The 20,450-nt window shown below is 43.6% G+C and overlaps 1 protein-coding gene across 2 annotated transcripts in view; it reads left to right on the top strand.

The window, feature by feature from the left end:
- Nucleotides 1-4,562: 4,562 nt before the first annotated feature.
- The window catches only part of LOC118372810 (hyccin-like), a 29,628-nt gene continuing 13,740 nt past the window's right edge, over nt 4,563-20,450 (top strand). Inside the window, exons 1-2 of one of the 2 annotated variants that reach the window (XM_052469650.1) lie at nt 4,563-4,752; nt 16,479-16,560. In XM_052469650.1, the coding sequence (XP_052325610.1) occupies nt 16,510-16,560 (51 nt within the window). In that variant the 5' untranslated portion in view covers nt 4,563-4,752; nt 16,479-16,509. The remainder of the gene's footprint in view (nt 4,753-16,478; nt 16,561-20,450) is intronic. The other variant, XM_052469649.1, reaches the window with a different exon arrangement.

Here is a 20,450-nt window from a genome sequence, read left to right as displayed (position 1 = left end):
AACCAGAGTCGGACAGACAGCCTCGACCAGCACACACAGGTTCAATCACACATATTACCACAATATTACAAGTGTGTGCGCTTGTGTGTGTGTGTGTGTGTGTGTGTGTGTGTGTGTGTGTGTGTGTGTGTGTGTGTGTGTGTGTGTGTGTGTGTGTGTGTGTGTGTGTGTGTGTGTGTGTGTGTGTGTGTGTGTGTGTGTGTGTGTGTGTCAGTGAGCCAGAGTGGTCGGTTGGTCCCAAAGCGTGTGGGTCTAATAGACGTGGACCAGCGGTTCTCTGATGTAGCCGTGACGTTCAACCAACAACAGGAGAACTATGATGCCATGAAGGAACACATCATCTCTCTGCGACGCACCTACGACTGTAACAATGACTGTAACAATGACAGCAACCTGACACTTACAGAGTGTGTGAGGAAGATTAAAGAGGAGCACAGTGAGACACACACACACACACATTTGTTTTAGTATCCTTGTGAGGACCAAACAATTGATTCCCATTCAAAATCCTATTTTCCCTAACCCCTTACCCTAACCCCTTACTCTTAACCTAACCCCTTAACCTAACCCCTTAACCTAACCCTTACCCTAACCCTTAATCTAACCCCTTAACCTAACCCTTACCCTAACCCTTAACCTAACCCCTTAACCTAACCCTTACCCTAACCCCTTACCCTTAACCTAACCCCTTAACCTAACCCCTTAACCTAACCCTTACCCTAACCCTTACCCTAACCCTTAATCTAACCCCTTAACCTAACCCCTTAACCTAACCCTTACCCTAAGCCTTAACCTAACCCTTACCCTTAACCTAACCCTAACCCTTAACCGACCAAGTTCCTAGGCGGACACATCTCCGTGGAGCTGAAACGGTCAACCCACTCGGATACCGGGGTGAAGAAAGCACGACAGCGACTCTTCAACCTCAGGACATTCTACTTCTCACTTCCTCCCCGTTGCTCCCCCTATGGACATTCCCTCTGGAACATTCCACACCCCCCTCCCCCTACCCTCATCCCCTATGGACATTCCCTCTGGAACATTCCACCCCCCCTCCCCCTCCCCCATCCCCCTATGGACATTCCCTCTGGAACATCCCCCCTCCCCCTCCCCTCATCCCCCAATGGACATTCCTCTGGAACACCCCCCCCTCCCCCTCCCCTCATCCCCCAATGGACATTCCCTCTGGAACATCCCCCAATGGACATTCCTCTGGAACATTCCACACCCCTCCCCCTACCCTCATCCCCTATGGACATTCCCTCTGGAACATTCCACCCCCTCCCCTCCCCCATCCCCTATGGACATTCCCTCTGGAACACCCCCCCCCCCCTCATCCCCCAATGGACATTCCCTCTGGAACATTCCACCCCCCTCCCCCATCTCCCTATCCCCCTATGGACATTCCTCTGGAACATTCCCCCCCCCTCCCCTCATCCCCCAATGGACATTCCCTCTGGAACATCCCCCCTCCCCTCATCCCCAATGGACATTCCCTCTGGAACATTCCATACCCCCAATGGACATTTGTCATTGTTACAGTTAAATATATCTATATTATTATTTGACATTTTGTTATTATTGTTTCATTAACTACTCTTTATGACCTTCACCATTGGAGCTCAAAGCTTAATAATTAACTGTACCCTGTGTATGTGAAATATAAACTCATCTAATCTAATCTTTTTACCCCGCTCACTTCCACTCCCTTCCATACGACAGGTAAAGGGTAAGTCTACAGATGAAGGCATTATAACGTCTCTCTCTCTCTCTCTCTCTCTCTCTCTAGAGGACAGTTGGTGTGTAACCATGGTGATGAAGGGCTATGACTTCTCTCTCTCAGTGGTTCCGCTGAGGTCTGAGGTCTGAGGTCGAGGTGGATGAATCTCCGCCTAGCCGCCTCCGATTAGCTCAGGAGGAGCTCTGGGGCATTTCCAAGGGCGCCAAAGTGATAAGCGCTGCTGGGACCAAGCTCCAGGAGCTGATAGGCTGGCTGCTGAGTGGAGGGGAGCGAATGGCGGAGCAGGTCAGGGAGGCAGCACCAACCCATCAGGACCACTGTAGGCTGGAGGAGAACCTGATTGAGACCATGCAGGAAGTGAGAAGGGCGAGGGAGCTTTCACTAGGTTACCGCCAGCAGGCTGGAGAGGTCCAAACTGAGGACTGAGCAGGACTGGCCTGACACACACCAAACCACCTGTGGCTCCCCCAAAACATAGCAGTTTCTGCAGCCTACTCAGATACTCTCCTGCCATGTTACATAGCCTGTTTATACACTTATGGTTGAGTTTTGAGTAGTTATACTGTTGTGGTCAATAGTTAGGCTACACTCTAGGCCTAATTGCCATTGAAACCTATAGGCCTAAAAGGTAATTTAGATATTCCATTTGGCACCGGCTGCCATATGTTACCGCATCGAGAATATTGAAATACTGCTAGTTTTTAATTCAACTGCCTTTTTCATCAGCACGTTAGGCTAGCTAATGCTAAAGCAAGCCATTGGATTCCACAACACTTCCGGAAGCTACTCACCCCAATGGTAGGTGTTGTATTTTAATGGAAAGCAATGGGCTGCTTTAGCATTAGCTAGCCTAGCATGAGGAGGAAAAAGGCAGTCTAATTGAAAACTAGCAGTATTGCTATATTCTCGATTGATCGTTTCTTGATATTGAGATAATTAGGAGTAAGCTACAACAACATCTTCCATCCCTGGATTGAGGTACATTTTTTACCCAGCGCTGTCGTTCCTCTATCTGGGGACCCAGTCCTGTTGTTCCTTACACCTTGTGCTGGTAACTCTATGGGTCCACCTCTTACTGGATAGTACTCTCTTTCACACACACTGAGAGGAGAGAGACCACTGGGGACACTGACCTCTGAGGACACTGACCTCTGAGGACACTGACCTCTGAGGACCCTGACCTCTGGGGACACTTTAAAATATTTTGGGAATCAACGTAGGCTATTTTTACTATCATGTAAAAAGCACACTATGGACCTACACTGTTAGAAAACACTCCTGCAGGGTTCGGCTGGTCTTGGAGTGCCACAGATTATGACTGGTTATAGATCGTGTTTAAGTATTGTATTGTGAGTATGTCTATAAACTCGTTAGAGAAATTAGCTGAGATATATCCTGATTTTTTTCTGGACAGAAATTCCTATTCTAAATCCTAATCTAATCAAAACAATGCTGATTAAACCGCTGGCGATATTAGAGATCATGTTAGGGTTTCTTCTGTGTTAATACTGTATGTTATTGTGTTTTATAACAAATTAAAACAGCACTCTGTTGTTAGTGTCTTAAGATTTGTATGAACATGTTTGAGTGACATAGTGGAGCATTAGAACATGGTACACTGCACATCTAAACCACTTAGCACACAGAGACTCCTTATTGGTACTGACAGGATCCCACAGCAGGACAGCAAGATGTAGGGAGGGAGGGACTGTCTGTGTGTGTGTGTGTGTGTGGGGGGGGGGGGGTTAAGGGTGGGAGAGAGGTGTGTGGGGGGTTAAGGGTGGGAGAGAGAGTTGTGTGTGGGGGGTTAAGGGTGGGAGAGAGCAGTGTGTGGGGGGTGTAAGGGTGGGAGAGAGTGTGTGTGTGGGGGGTGTAAGGATGGGAGAGAGATGTGTGTGTGGGGGGGTAAGGGTGGGAGAGAGATGTGTGTGTGTGTGGGGGGGTAAGGGGGAGAGAGATGTGTGGGGGGGGAGGGGGGTGTAAGGGTGGGAGAGAGATGTGTGTGGGGGGGGGAGGGGGGTGTAAGGGTGGGAGAGAGATGTGTGTGGGGGGGGGTGTAAGGGTGGGAGAGAGCTGTGTGTGGGGGGGTAAGGGTGGGAGAGGGATGTGTGTGTGATTGAGAGAGAAAAGGGAGATGAGAAGTTAGAGGAAAAGCTTTGCTACTGACATGTTGCACTGTAGTGTGCACTAGGACAAGCCAGTCCATGCGTCTGGTCAATCATTTACATCATGTATTAGTTCAAATATTACTGCAATTATCTGAAGGTTTTTTTGTTGTTGTTGCATCGATAACCATTGCAGGACCATTAGCTATGCACATCTTACACTGCACCTCATAAACTACTGGCAGATGGAGGCTTGTCTATGAATGTACCAAATTATCATAATATACTTCAAGGGTTACTTTTTACATCAACCTGGTATAATTATTATTAAATCCATTATATTTTTCTGGTTAATAACAATTATATCATGTAAGTCAATAGGCCTTGCAGTGATAACCATGTTGATACATTTTATAATACAGCATATTATAAATACATACCCTTTAAAGAGTTGAGAACATTGTATATTTTCCCTTTTAAAATCACATATAAAGATGAATTTCAATGTTAAAAATATAAGATATTATATAAAACACAATGGTTCATACATGACCAGTGTCTCTTCCTCTTCCCGTGGTCTGCCCTGACTGTCAGAGATGACAGCCACAATCCCCCGTATTTGCGGAAATTATAATGTCCCGCCCCTATACCCAATTGCATTGGTCGCTATTTCTGGAGGCGTGGGGGTTACATTTTATACTGTTTGACCATTTGCTCACATGCCTGTCATTCCGAATTAATCCTCGGATTCAAGCTAGTAGGAAATGCGGTCGTAAATGAAGATGGAGGTGTATGTTGATAAATGATTTAGATAGTGGATTTATGAAGTAATTGATAGCTACCCATATGCTTGGACGGAACAATAGTGGACTTGGAGACAAAAGGAAATCTCGAGATAGCATGATAGTAAGTCATTAATACATTTTTCCAGCGAGCTCGTCTTTCTTGGAGAGGCCATTCTGACTGTATGCACATTTTCAGTTTGAAATCTGACTTGATTTGGCGAATGATTCTGCTCTGAGGAAACAAATCTAGCTAGCTAAAGTAGTTAATGCTGCCAGCGACCTCACACAAAGTAGCTTGTAATAACTGTTAGGTAAAATAGCTATCTACAATAGGAAGCAGCTAGCAGATTGCTGTAGAGCCCACTGGAGAAGCTTTGAAAACTAGGAATATTGCCAAGTACTGTTAGCATCTACTGTAGCTAACTAACATTGAGTCAATTGTGTCAGGCGTGAGTTAAAAATCATTAATTAGTAGCTGGTTTCGTGACTTAGGTTGGCAAGATAACTACGATCGCTGGTTAGATGGTAAACGAGTTGCTAGTTAGCTAACTGGACTGTCATTGGCATGACAAGCCCAGGTGGCTTCCGTAATCAGACCGCTGTCAAAAAAAGTTTTCCCTCAGCTAGCAAGTCATTTATACCCTTGTCTTATTTCCAGCAGTACCCGTTTCAGTCTGGTTTAGTCTCCATACGATGTAGCTAATCAATTGATTATGATTTGTATTGTAGTGACGGTCAACTAGCTACTGCTTAGTGTTCATGCCGGTAGATATTGTGGCTATACACTGATCAATAGTCTTGTAACATCGATCTGCGGTGGATACAGACTCACCAGGGTGGGAATAATTAGTGGAACTTTCCAACAGGAATCTGTTCCAAAAACTTCGTAAATAACAAGGACGCCAACAAACAACTCATACAAAGTAGCACGATCAATTCACCCTGTAAACTAGCTGCCGAATAGGCATCAACTCAACACGTAGATTATTCTTAATGTTTGTCCATAGGCAACCAGAATGAGGACAGACATTTTTCGGAATAAACGTGGTGAGTGAAAATTTAATGAAGTAGATCACTCCATATCCGGTATCTTATTCTGCCGAACAGATTCTTGTTGGAAAGTTCCACAAATTCTACCCACCCGACTCACGACTGTAGAGACAGACGCACACAGAGAGTCCCTCTGCTATAGAGCAGTTCCACAGTGATGGATTTACACTTTGATTCAGATTCTTCTCTTTCAAATGTATGCCAAACAAAAAACATTTGATTTCAAAGTTTAACAAACCATGCACAAGGAGTACTTTGAATAATTTACACAGACATTTTGGAAGAATTGTGCTGAAACACATTTTTGTAAATCTCCCTCCTGTCAGGGCCCATATCTGTGCAGAAATCTCCCTCAGTTTTTATGCGATTTATGTGACTCTGCACCAAATTAAGATTCAAAGATGTCTGCAGAAAGAACATGGTCTCGGCTATGACATGACACTTGAGTTTTGAGGGTAAAAAATATGGTTATGGAATTACATTAAGTGAAGTGGATTTACATCTGGTAAAGGAATAGGATCATGTGACCCTTATCTGTACTACACAGAAATGTATAATTATGGATGTGAATTATGGATATGAATTTCACTGTGATGTATCTTCAATAGGTACACAGGTAGAAATATCCAATATCTGTCTTTTGCATATTTGGGTATTCTAAACACTGGCTATTATTATAATGAGCTCCTCCCCCAAATAACACTGCGGCAAAGACAGTTCACAAATGTTTTTGCCACAGATCACAAATGTAGGCGATGCCATGGCGATGTTGGCTAGCTAAACTCGTGTGTAGAATCACGTCATCGGCCCTAACGGTCGTCTTGCGCTGGACTGCGCATGTGCAGGCCATCAAATCAAAGGCACTCCTTTAAATATAAAGTTGTTTTTGACAACAAACAAAAAATCGGTTTGTCACTCACGAGGTATGAGTAATAATAAGTTCAGCTACTTGAGACATTGGCTGGAATCTAGGCTGTGGCTTTAAGGAACAGTGTTTCACTTCTCATTGACTTCTCCCAGTCCAAACCTCGGCCCGGTCTGCTTCACAAGTTTTCCTGGAAGTCTCGCAATGTTGCGCCTCTGGGTTTAGAAACTGTGTGACCGCGGTCTGTACCAGACCAAATTTGAACCAATCACAGTACAGTACATACAGTGAAGTTGATATGTCCAGTACAATACACTACATTATACTCTACTGCACCAGGGGTCTCATTAACCCAGAATTCTGTGTTTTTAATGCAGAAATATGTATTTTTTAAAAAGTGTGTAAGAAATGTGTTTTCTATGAAGGAAAGCTATAGTTGCACATCCCTGATCAGTCTATTGATGAAACACAGACTTTCAATATGAAACACGGATGACGAGTTCTAAACGCAAATTTGTTGATGGTCTGCGACCTGTACTGACCTCTACTGTACTGACCTCTACTGTACTGACCTCTACTGTACTGAACTCTACTGTACTGACCTCTACTGTACTGAACTCTACTGTACTGACCTCTACTGTACTGAACTCTACTGTACTGAACTCTACTGTACTGAACTCTACTGTAAAGTATAGTCCTGTGCTCTACTGTAATTACTGCGCTGTCTGAACTTGTGAAACAGACTTCTATCATTGGTTCAGGTTTAGTCTGGCCAGAGCAGACTGACCAAATTTCAACTACTTTTAAACGTTCCTGGACGTCCGGTTTTGTCGGTGCTCAGTGGCTGAAGATGCCTGTTACAGTAAGTGGGGAGAGTTGTGGGCTGAACATAACAGTATGCCAGTGGAAGGGAGGACAGTAGCAGGTGATACAACTGGTTTGTAACTACTACGGTTTCCCTATAGTAGCCAATTAAATTGCAGTAAGATAATTAATAGTTTTAATCCCTTAATAATAAAAAATACAACTAATTGGTACCTTCACTTGTTACTTCTGTGATCTTTCATTATCCTCCCTCCACATGAGGGAGAGACGTTAGAAAATATATTCAAGGTATGTGGTTTTTTTGGTAACGGAATTACAAGGCAATGTTTCTTAAACTTAGAGAAAGCAGAACCATTTGATCAAAAATGTAATATGTGTTGATAGTAGTTGGCAGGGGACTTTGGGCTCTCTAGTGGCGCAGCCAGTGTTGGAGGTGTCACTGGAGGTGTCACTGCAGACCCTGGTTCGATTCTGGGCTGTATCACAACCGGCCCGTGATTGGGTGTCCCATATTTTATTTATTCATTTAATTTGCTCCTTCATTATTTTTATTTCTACTTTGCACATTATTCCACTGCAAATCTACCATTCCAGTGTTTTACTTGTTATATTGTATTTACTTTGCCACCATGGCCTTTTTTTGTTGCCATTACCTCCCTTATCTCACCTCATTTACTCACATTGTATATAGACTTGTTTATACTGTATCATTGACTGTATGTTTGTTTTACTCCATGTGTAACTCTGTGTTGTTATATGTGTCGAACTGCTTTGCTTTATCTTGGCCAGGTCGCAATTGTAAATGAGAACTTGTTCTCAACTTGCCTACCTGGTTAAATAAAGGGGAAATAAATCAAATAAATAGGGCGGAGCACAATTGGCCCAGCGTATTCAGGGTTTGGCAGGGGTACGTCATTGTAAATGAGAATTTGTTCTTAAGTGTCTTAACTGACTTGCCTAGTTAAATAAAAGGTTAAATAAATTTTAAAAAGCTACATTTAAAAAAATGTATTTCTAATACAGTAAGACTTGTTCTAGTAGATGTTGTCTAAGACCCCTTTTCTATCTCTTTGACCAGAAATCAAAGCCTTATTCCTAGGAAAATGTATATATGCCTTAATTCCTCTAAAATATAGACTCTTAGCTTTCATTTGACACCCGCTCATGGCTCCTGATAGGAGAGAGCTTGGCCTAACAGCAGTATGAGGAGAGAGCTCTCAGTAAATATGATCAGAGCTAAGCCTATACTGTGTATACTGCCTATTCTCAATTAAAAGTTGATTTTATTCTGTGGTGCACGATGGTATAGTGCGGTATTGACTTTATGCAGTGGTGCATTATGGTATAGTACAGTATTGACTTTATGCAGTGGTGCATTATGGTATAGTACAGTATATTACGTCACAGCAAGTGGGAGTTAGATCGCTGATTATTCTTTTGGGTTCGGTGTAAAGCGTTGGTACCCAGGCGCTATTGCGTCTCTCCTCACTGAATGAATGAGGTGAATTGATGAATAAGTGATGGAAACCAGATAGGAACTGATAAATGTGCACGACTTCACCATTTTGAAATTGAATGAACTGAATAATGATGAGGATGAAGAAGAAGAAGAGGGTGATTTTTTTAAAATTTAGAACAATAGTGTGAAAATAGCAGGAAACGGATGTCCGTGCCTGGTCAGCTGGCTTCTCTTCCCAGACACCACTAATCCAGCTGTAGGTGAAGCTTTATCTTTAGGAACCAGGAACCACACAGTTACCGGGTCAACAGTAGGCTGTTTACTTGCCTCCCAAGGGGAGTGTGGCCTCTTTGAAGCGATGGAGGGAAATCAACAAGATACCCAAGTATTCTTTCACAATAGCTGGCCTTATGGGATCTGCAGTTTTGCACTGGGAAATGTCCCAGTCTGTGGTGAATAGCATCCTCTTTACAAAGCACCCACTCTTTGTTTATGTAATTGGCTGTAAGGCACAAGTGTTCTATTTTTAGAAAATCGTCAGTCCACATGTCAAGTGTAATTACGCCAAGTTCTCTCAACTCCGGGACCACCCGCCAGCTGATTTATTTTTTTGGGACCGATGCAGGTCTCTATAGTGGTAGAGGAGATGGACTCTCTGACAGAAACATTCACACCTCCCCAATTATTTAGTATAATAGTTTGGCTAGGTGTGGGAATTCCACAATTTGTGCCACAGTGTAGGCGACTGACCGCAGCATCTATCAGTAATCTGAGCAAGTATAGGAGCGATGTTTTAACCTTCTGAATGAATGGGTTTTAACCTTCTGAATGGATGGTTATGGAATGCTACTGAATAGATAACAAGAATGTAAATAAACATCTGGTGGCATCAAATCAGATGTTATGTCACATGCACCGAATATATGTGGTGTAGATATTATCGTGCTTGCTTTACGACCCCTTCCTCCCAACAATCAACAGCTGTGCATTATGAGTCTGACAGCACAGTGGTTCGTCGAAGGATGTCGTACGGAGGAAAGCCGTATTGCGCATGGTGACCGCGCAAGGGGTAGACCGCGGCTGCCATTTCAATGGCATTCCAGAACATGTTTGAAACGTTTGAACACACTCCGGTATTCCATCTGTTTAAACTGTTTCAATGTTTTGCTCACGTCGGCCACAGAGTGAGAACACACAGACATCTGGAAAAACAGGGTCTTTCACGCAAGGCACAGTGTTTTTTTTTCCCCTCGACGTGTAAAACCGCATTTAGCTTGTTTGGGAGAACTGCTTCTCTGGGCAACTCATGGTCGCGTTTCCCTTCTGTAATCCGTTATAGTTTTCTGTGCCACACAGGACGATCATCGGAGCCGGGGGAATAGGATTCCACCTTCTATATTGCCCTTTTATTTGTATTGTTTGGTGTCTCGTCGAAGTTCGTAGCTTTCCTGTGTGTCCGTGTCCCATTCATTGAAAGCGGTAGCTCTGGCCTGTATCCCAGCGCGGGTATTGCCTGTACTTCATGGTTTTTGGTTTGGGTACGTTCTTAATTAATCACTGTGGGGACAACATCGTCGATGCACTTATTGAACTCAAGGCTATCGGATGAATCGCGGGAACGTCAAATGTTATGTTCCTTTTGATGGCATAGAAGGAAGGCCCTTCTTGCCTTGTCTCTCAGGTCGTTTACAGCTTTGTGGAAGTTACCTGTGACGCTGATGTTTAGGCCGAGGAATGTGTAGTTGTTTTGTGTACTTAAGGACAACGGCGTCTAGGTGGAATTTGTATTTGTTGTCATGGCAACTGGGCCTTCTTTGGAACACCATTATTTGTGTCTCACTGAGGTTCCCTGTCAGGGCCCAGATCTGTGCAGATTCTGGTGCAGCAGCAAACAGTAGACATTTGACTTCAGATCCTAGTAGGGTGAGGTCGGGTGCTGCAGACTGTTCTGGTTGCCAATTCTCTCTCGCTCTTTCTCTCGCTCTCACGCTCTTTCTCTCTCTCTCTCTCTCTGTCTCTCTCTGTCTCTTTTCTGTTTCTACAGGAAAAAACATCTGGGGCAGCACTTTCTTCTCACCCCCAAGCTCTCTAAAACAGGGTGTACTGATTGGTCCATTCACTTCCTGGCTTTTGCTCCTGTCTGATAACATGCCAGAGCAGCGTTTGCTTGTCCGGTCCATTTTCACAGCACTTGTTCACTTCCCTTCATGGTTTTATAAGGAACAAGACTGGTGTAGGCAAGCCCATGCTTACACCAATCCAGTTTTAAGTGGGTGGGGTGGGGAGGAGTGTGTTATTTGGGAGAAATGGAGTGTGTTTGTGAGAGACTGGGAATGGAGTGTGTTTTTGTGTGTGAGAGACTGTGAATGGAGTGTGTTTGTGTGTGAGACTGGGAATGGAGTGTGAGACTGGGAATGGTGTGTGAGACTGGGAATGATGTGTGAGACTGGGAATGGAGTGTGTTTGTGTCTGAGACTGGGAATGGAGTGTGTTTGTGTGTGAGACTGGGAATGGAGTGTGAGACTGGGAATGGAGTGTGAGACTGGGAATGGAGTGTGGGTGTGTGAGACTGGGAATGGTGTGTGTGAGACTGGGAATGGAGTGTGGGTGTATGAGACTGGGAATGGAGTGTGTTTGTGTGTGAGACTGGGAATGGAGTGTGAGACTGGGAATGGTGTGTGTGAGACTGGGAATGGAGTGTGTTTGTGTGTGAGACTGGGAATGGAGTGTGAGACTGGGAATGGAGTGTGAGACTGGGAATGGAGTGTGAGACTGGGAATAGAGTGTGTTTGTGTGAGACTGGGAATGGAGTGTGAGACTGGGAATGGAGTGTGAGACTGGGAATGGAGTGTGTTTGTGTGAGACTGGGAATGGAGTGTGAGACTGGGAATGGTGTGTGAGACTGGGAATGGAGTGTGTTTGTGTGTGAGACTGGGAATGGAGTGTGAGACTGGGAATGGAGTGTGTTTGTGTGTGAGACTAGGAATGGAGTGTGAGACTGGGAATGGAGTGTGGGTGTGTGAGACTGGGAATGGAGTGTGGGTGTGTGAGACTGGGAATGGTGTGTGTGAGACTGGGAATGGAGTGTGTTTGTGTGTGAGACTGGGAATGGAGTGTGAGACTGGGAATAGAGTGTGTTTGTGTATGAGACTGGGAATGGAGTGTGAGACTGGGAATGGAGTGTGGGTGTGTGAGACTGGGAATGGTGTGTGAGACTGGGAATGGAGTGTGTTTGTGTGTGTGACTGGGAATGGAGTGTGGGTGTGGGGGGTTGCAGATAGAATGATTGGCTCTCTGCAGGTTTCCATTGACCCAGGTTTTTTTAATAAAAGCAATGTGTTATGAAAACTGCAGATATAGGAGACATGTTTATCCATTTGACTGGGTCAAACTTTATTTATTGCCACAAATTATGATGAAAACAGTAAATTCCGTAACCGTAAGCTCCACCCCACATTTAATTTGAAATGTTTACTACTTGCAAAATATAAAAAATTACTCTAAAAATCACATTTCTTTGCAGGACAAGGATTGTCCTGACTTTCAAGAAAGCATTTGCCTTGCAGTTCTGATTGGCTGGCATGTTTAACCATCCAATTATTTCAGATGTACAGGAATGCAAGTTTTGCCATGGCGACCACGGACAGTGGCGATTCATTGGCACATAATAATGATTAGATAATGGCAAATATTAGTCAATTATTGCATTCTATCCAAGCTGGCTTTTCGCGGGATTCAATCTTGCAACCTTACAGTTAACTAGTCCAACGCTCTAACCACCTGATTACATTGCACTCCACGAGGAGCCTGCCTGTTACGCGAATGCAGTAAGAAGCCAAGGTAAGTTGCTAGCGAGCATTAAACTTACCTTATAAAAAACAATCAATCAATCATAATCAGTAGTTAACTACACATGGTTGATGATATTACTAGTTTATCTAACGTGTCCTGAGTTGCATATAATCGATGCAATGCTGGGGGATGATTAAACAACTGGACGACTGTACCTAACCATATACACCAATACCTTTCTTAAAATCAATACACAGAAGTATATATTTTTAAACCTGCATATTTCGCTAAAATACATCCAGGTTGGCAGGCAATATTAACCAGGTGAAATTGTGTCACTTCTCTTGCGTTCATTGCACACAGTCAGCATATATGCAACCTTTTGGGCCGCCTGGCTCTTTGCGAACCAATTTGCCAGAATTTTACGTAATTATGACATAACATTGAAGGTTGTACAATTGTAACAGGAATATTTAGACTCCTGGATGCCACCTGTTAGATAAAATACGGAACGGTTCCGTATTTCACTGAAATAATAAACGTTTTGTTTTCGAAATGATAGTTTACGGATTCGACCATATTAATGACCAAAGGCTCGTATTTATTTGTGTTATTATGTTATAATTAAGTCTATGATTTGATATTTGATAGAGCAGTCTGACTGAGAGGTGGTAGGCAGCAGCAGGCTCGTAAGCATTCATTCAAACAGCACTTTTGTGCGTTTGCCAGCAGCTCTTCGCTGTGCTTCAAGCATTGAGCTGTTTATAACGTCAAGCCTATCAACTCCCGAGCTAGTCAGCGGTGTGCGCGCTAATTGTGTTTCAAACGTCACTCGCTCTGAGACTTGGAGTAGTTGTTCCCCTTGCTCTGCAAGGGCCGCAGCTTTTGTGGAGCGATGGGTAACGATGCTTCGAGGGTGGCTGTTGTCGATGTGTTCCTGGTTCGAGCCCAGGTAGGGGCGAGGAGAGGGACGGAAGCTATACTGTTACACTGGCAATACTAAAGTGCCTATAAGAACATCCAATAGTCAAAGGTATATGAAATAGAAATGGTATAGAGAGATAGTCATGTAAATATTATATTAACTAATCTCTTACCTTGAAATATTGAAGTCTCATGTTAAAAGGAACCACCAGCTTTCATATGGGGGTGGCAGGGTAGCCTAGTGGTTAGAGTGTTGGACTAGTAACCAGAAGGTTGCAAGTTCAAACCCCTGAGCTGACAGGGTACAAATTTGTCGTTCTGCCCCTGAACAGGCAGTTCCTAGGCCATCATTGAAAATAAACATTTGTTCTTAACTGACTTGCCTAGTTAAATAAAGGTAAAATAACTATGTTCTCATGTTCTGAGCAAGGAACTTAAACATGAGCTTTTTTACATGGCACATATTGCACTTTTACTTTCTTCTTCAACACTTTGTTTTTGCATTATTTAAACCAAATTGAACATGTTTCATTAAGTTTTAAATTCAGGCTGTGACACAACAAAATGTGGAGAAAGTCAAGGGGTGTGAATCATTTCTGAAGGCGCTGTAGGTGGGAGGGCATGCAGGCAGTCAGCAATTTATTAATGCACAATTTGCCTAAATGGGTAGTGGAAACACTTCAACCACTATGTTTTTATTCGCCACTGTAGTTTTTAGTGGTTTCTTTATTTTACATTTTAGGTGTGACGCATTACGTCGAGCTGTTTTTCTTGACACAAGATAGTTAAATGTAAACACACCTTTAGCAGGCAATTGTCAACAAAAAAATGTTTTGAAAATGTTCCAAAGGTCGACAACATATCACTGGACAAGTTAATAAAAACATAGGGGGGAATATTAGAAGCAACACTCTGAAGTTCCTGTTTGGTGTTGGGCATACCTGACCGGCTGCCTCGCAACACTCCAAAGTGTCTCTACCCAGTTGAAATGACTGAATCCCAGTGATCCCCTGTTGCCATGGTCAAAGTTTGGTCGTTATGTGTTCTCCAGTCTGGTAGGTGGGGTCCATGGAAACATACTGTAGCTGGATGATATTTACATGATTCATCTAGCTCTGTTTATACCATACAAGGAGATGTCTGTGTCCGTGTGTGGTCTCGTGGAACCAGACAAAATGTGTGTGTGTGTGTGTGTGTGTGTGTGTGTGTGTGTGTGTGTGTGTGTGTGTGTGTGTGTGTGTGTGTGTGTGTGTGTGTGTGTGTGTGTGTGTGTGTGTGTGTGTGTGTGTGTGTGTGTGTGTGTGTGTGTGTGTGACTGATATGAATATAAAGAATCTTAAGAAGTGGAATTTCTTCAACTAAGTTGAGCACATGTTCCTGCATGAGAGTTCTCTCCCTCTCTCAAATCATTTCAATTTAAGGGCTTTATTGATATGGGAAACATATGTTAACATTGCCAATTGCAAGTGAACTAGATAGTAAACAAAAGTAAAATGAACAGTAAACATTACACTCACAAAAGTTCCAAGGGAATAAAGATATTTCAAATGTCATATTATGGCTATAGACAGAGTTGTAACTATGTTCAAATAGTTAAAGTACGAAAGGGAAAATACATAAATATGGGTTGTATTTATAATGGTGTTTGTTCTTCACTGGTTGCGCTCTCTTTCTCCCTCTTTCTTTCTCACTCATTCTCTCTCTCACTCACACACTTATGTTACTTGCGGAGAGCCTGAAGTAACATAATAAAGAGAGGAAGTGAAAGAGAGTGAGGGAGAGTGCTGTTGATAATGAGAGAGCTGAGAATGTCTGAAGTTGCAATCAAGGGAGAAACGAGAAGGAAGGAAGGCTTTTTGGATTGTGTGTCTTTTTGTATTAAAGGTCAACTTTAGGCACAAACTACTTTCTCAATTTTCAAAAACAAATTAGGTGTGTCTTTTAGTGGTTCGTTGATGTCATTCTGGACATGTTTTCCGTGACTGATGTAGCTAGCTATTTCAGTAGCTGAGCTCGCCAGATGTAGCTAGCTAGTTCATGAGCTGAGCTCGCCAGATGTAGCTAGCTAGTTTGACTCCCCGAGCTGACAAGGTACAAATCTGTCGTTCTGCCCCTGAACATGCAGTTAACCCACTGTTCCTAGGCCGTCATTGAAAATAAGAATTTGTTCTTAACTGACTTGCCTAGTAAAATAAAGGTAAAATATATTTTTTAAATAGTTCAGTAGCTGAGCTAACCAGATGTAGTTAGCTAGTTCAGTAGCTGAGCTAACCAGGTGTAGCTAGCTAGTTCAGTAGCTGAGCTAACCAGGTGTAGCTAGCTAGTTCAGTAGCTGAGCTAGCCAGGTGTAGCTAGCTAGGTCAGTAGCTGAGCTAGCCAGGTGTAGCTAGCTAGGTCAGTAGCTGAGCTAGCCAGGTGTAGCTAGCTCGTTCAGTAGCTGAGCTAGCCAGGTGTAGCTAGCTCGTTCAGTAGCTGAGCTAGCCAGGTGTAGCTAGCTCGTTCAGTAGCTGAGCTAGCCAGGTGTAGCTAGCTCGTTCAGTAGCTGAGCTAGCCAGGTGTAGCTAGCTAGGTCAGTAGCTGAGCTAGCCAGGTGTAGCTAGCTAGTTCAGTAGCTGAGCTAGCCAGGTGTAGCTAGCTCGTTCAGTAGCTGAGCTAACCAGGTGTTGCTCGCCACTTACTCCTCCAGTATGTGTTGACGTCATTTCACAGGATTTGTTTTTGGGCGAAAGCTGTAGAGATCGGTAAGAAAAGGCACTTCTGTAGCATAATTATTAATACAATAATTATTATCTTATTAATACATGTTTTTGTTTTTAAGCTTTAAATGACCTAGTATGATGGTGCATTGATCAGTTATACAGTTTAAAGTCGTTATTTGAGCTTTTTTGCCCAAAGTTAACTTTTAACAACCGCTTATTTGCTTGCTTCCCAGGTAGAGGTGTGTCCACAGCAGATGACGGAAGATGTTGGCTATGAACCAAGGAGTGGTGGAGGAATGGCTGTCAGAGTTTAAGGTGAGGTGAGGGGTGTGTGTGTGTGTGTGTGTGTGTGTGTGTGTGTGTGTGTGTGTGTGTGTGTGTGTGTGTGAGTTAGAAGAGAACCAGTGTCAATGTGTCACCATCAGTATTCACTGCACCACTGTCACACTGTCACACTGTCTCACTCTCAATTCAAAGGGGCTTTATTGGCATGGGAAACATGTGTTTACCAAAGCAAGTGAAATAAACAAATTCAACATCAACAAAAAGCTATTAGAACCTTAAACATTGCTTTTAAAAAGGTTAAAAAAATTATAAAGATATTTCAAATGTTATATTATCATCTATGTATACCGTTTTAGGGGTAAGATAAATAAACAGAAGTATTGGTTGTATTTATAATGGTGTTTTGTGTTCCACTGGTTGCCCTGTTCTCATGGCAACGGCCCACCAATCTTGCTGCTGTAATTGGTATTTCACCTAACAGATATGAGAGAGTAATTTTTAAAATTACTTTTACCCTTCTTTTTTTTCGTAATATCCAATTGGTAGTTAGTCTTGTCCCGTTGCTGCATGTGTCCTCTGAAACACAACCCCTCCAAGCCTCACTGCTTCTTGACACAATGCCCGCTTAATCCGGAAGCCAACCTTAGACTGTGGGAAATAGTTAAAGTGCAAAAGGGAAAATAAATAAACATAAATATGGGTTGTATTTACAATGGTGTTTGTTCTTCACTGGTTGCCCAGGTCACAAATCTTGCTGCTGTGATGACACACTGTGGTATTTCACACAATAGATATGGGAGTTCATCAAAATTGTGTTTGTTTTTTAAATTTTGCGGGTCAGTGTAATCTGAGTCAAATATGTCTCTAATATGGTCATACATTTGTCAGGATGTTAGGAATTGCAGCTCAGTTTCCACCTCATTTTGTGGGCAGTGTGCACATAGCCTGTCTTCCCTTGAGAGCCAGGTCTGCCTACGATGACCTCTCAATAGCAAGGCTATTCTCACTGAGTCTGTACATGGTCAAAGATTGTCTTAATTTTGGGTCAGTCACTGTGGTCAGGTATTCTACCACTTTGTACTGTTTAGGGACAGACAGCATTCCAATTAGCTGCTTTTTGTTTGATTCTTTCCAGTGTGTCAAGTAATTATCTTTTTGCTTTCTCATAATTTGGTTTGATCTAGTTGTGTTGCTGTCCTCGGTGGTCTGTTTTGTGTGTGTGAACAGAGCCACAGAACCAGATGGCTGAGGGAACTCTTATCTAGTTTAATCTGTGGGCATAGCTTCCTTTTAGGAGGCTGTAGAGTTTAACAGTTATTTTCTGGATTTTAATAATTAGTCCTTATTCTGCTCTGCATGCATTGTTTGAGGTTTTGTGTTGAAGGTGAAGGATACTTTTGTAATCAAATCAAATGTTATTTGTCACATACACATGGTTAGCAGATGTTTAGTGCGAGTGTAGCGAAATGCTTGTGCTTCTAGTTCCGACAATGCAGTAATATCCAACGAGTAATCTAACCTAACAATTTCACAACAACTACCTTATACACACAAGTGTAAAGGAATGAATAAGAATATGTACATAAAAAAAATATATATGAATGAGTGATGGTATAGAACGGCATTGTTTAAAGTGGCTAGTAATACATTTATTACATCAATTTTTCCATTATTAAAGTGGCTGGAGTTGTCAGGGGTGGCTGTTTAACAGTCTGATGGCCTTGAGATATAAGCTTGCATAGGCAAGATGCTGTGGATGTTATAGAGTACAGTATATACATATGAGATGAGTAATGTAGGTTATGTAAACATTATATGAAGTGGCATTGTTTAAAGTGGCTACATTTATTACATCAATTTTTCCATTATTAAAGTGGCTAGAGTTGAGTCAGTATTTTGGCAGCAGCCACTCAATGTTAGTGGTGGCTGTTTAACAGTCTGATGGCCTTGAGATAGAAGCTGTTTTTCAGGCTCTCGGTCCCTGTTTTGATGCACCTGTACTGACCTCGGCTTCTGGATGATAGCGGGGTGAACAGGCAGTGGCTCGGGTGGTTGTTGTCCTTGATGATCTTTATGGCCTTCCTGTAACATTGGGTGGTGTAGGTGTCCTGGAGGGCAGGTTGTTTACCCCCGGTGATACGTTGTGCAGACCTCACTACCCCCTGGAGAGCCTTACGGTTGTGGGCGGAGCAGTTGCCGTACCAGGCGGTGATACAGCCCGACAGGATGCTCTCGATTGTGCATATGTAAAATTTGAGTGTTTTTGGTGATATGCCAAATTTCTTCAGCCTCCTGAAGTTGAAGAGGCGCTGCTGCGCCTTCTTCACAACGCTGTCTGTGTGATTGGACCATTTCAGTTTGTCTGTGATGTGTACGCCGAGGAACTTAACTTTCTACCCTCTCCACTACTGTCCCATCGATGTGGATAGGGGGGTGCTTCCTCTGCTGTTTCCTGAAGTCCACAATCATCTCTTTTGTTTTGTTGATGTTGGGTGTGAGGTTATTTTCCTGACACCACACTCCGAGGGCCCTCACCTCCTCCCTGTAGGCCGTCTCGTCCTCATGAGTAATCAAGCCTACCACTGTAGTGTCGTCTGCAAACTTGATGATTGAGTTGGAGGCATGCATGGCCACGCAGTCGTGGGTGAACAGGGAGTACAGGAGAGGGCTGAGAACGCACCCTTGTGGGGCCCCAGTGTTGACGATCAGCGCGGTGGAGATGTTGTTACTTACCCTCACCACCTGGGAGCGGCCCGTCAGGAAGTCCAGGACCCAGTTGCACAGAGTGGGGTGGAGACCTGGGATCTCGAGCTTGATGACAAGTTTGGAGGGTACTATGGTGTTAAATACTGAGCTGTAGTCGATGAACAGCATTCTCACATAGGTATTCCTCTTGTCCAGATGGGTTAGGGCAGTGTGAAGTGTGATTGCAATTGCGTCGTCTATGGACCTATTGGGTCGGTAAGCAAATTGGAGTGGGTCTAGGGTGTCAGGTAGGGTGGAGGTGATAAGGTCCTTGACTAGTCTCTCAAAGCACTTCATTCCACCCTGCATACCACTGCTGGCTTGCTTCTGAAGCTAAGCAGGGTTGGTCCTGGTCAGTCCCTGGATGGGAGACCAGATGCTGCTGGAAGTGGTGTTGGACGGCCAGTAGGAGGCACTCTTTCCTCTGGTCTAAAAAAATATCCCAATCCCCCAGGGCAGTGAATGGGGACATTGGCCTGTGTAGGGTGCCGTCTTTCGGATGGGACGTTAAACGGGTGTCCTGACTCTCTGAGGTCATTAAAAAAATCCCATGTCACTTATCGTAAGAGTAGGGGTGTTAACCCCGGTGTCCTGGCTAAATTCCCAATCTGACCCTCAAACCATCACGGTCACCTAATAATCCCCAGTTTACAATTGGCTCATTCATCCCCCTCCTCTCCCCTGTAACTATTCCCCAGGTCTTTGCTGCAAATGAGAATGTGTTCTCAGTCAACTTACCTGGTAAAATAACAGAAAAATAAAATAAATAAATGATGACAGAAGTGAGTGCTACGGGGCGGTAGTCATTTAGCTCTGTTACCTTAGCTTTCTTGGGAACAGGAACAATGGTGGCCCTCTTGAAGCATGTGGGGACAGCAGACTGGGATAAGGATTGATTGAATATGTCTGTAAACACACCATCCAGCTGGTCTGCGCCTGCTCTGAGGATGCGGCTGGGGATTCCGTCTGGGCCTGCAGCCTTGTCAAGGTTGACATGTTTAAATGTTTTGCTCACGTCGCCTGCAGTGTAAATGGATTGTGTGTGTGTGTGTGTGTGTGTGTGTGTGTGTGTGTGTGTGTGTGTGTGTGTAGTGCCTTGCGAAAGTATTCGGCCCCCTTGAACTTTGCGACCTTTTGCCACATGTCAGACTTCAAACATAAAGATATAAAACTGT

Source organism: Oncorhynchus keta, chromosome 19, assembly GCF_023373465.1.
Source record: "Oncorhynchus keta strain PuntledgeMale-10-30-2019 chromosome 19, Oket_V2, whole genome shotgun sequence".
NCBI lineage: Eukaryota > Metazoa > Chordata > Actinopteri > Salmoniformes > Salmonidae > Oncorhynchus > Oncorhynchus keta.
This window is presented reverse-complemented; position numbering and strand designations above follow the sequence as displayed.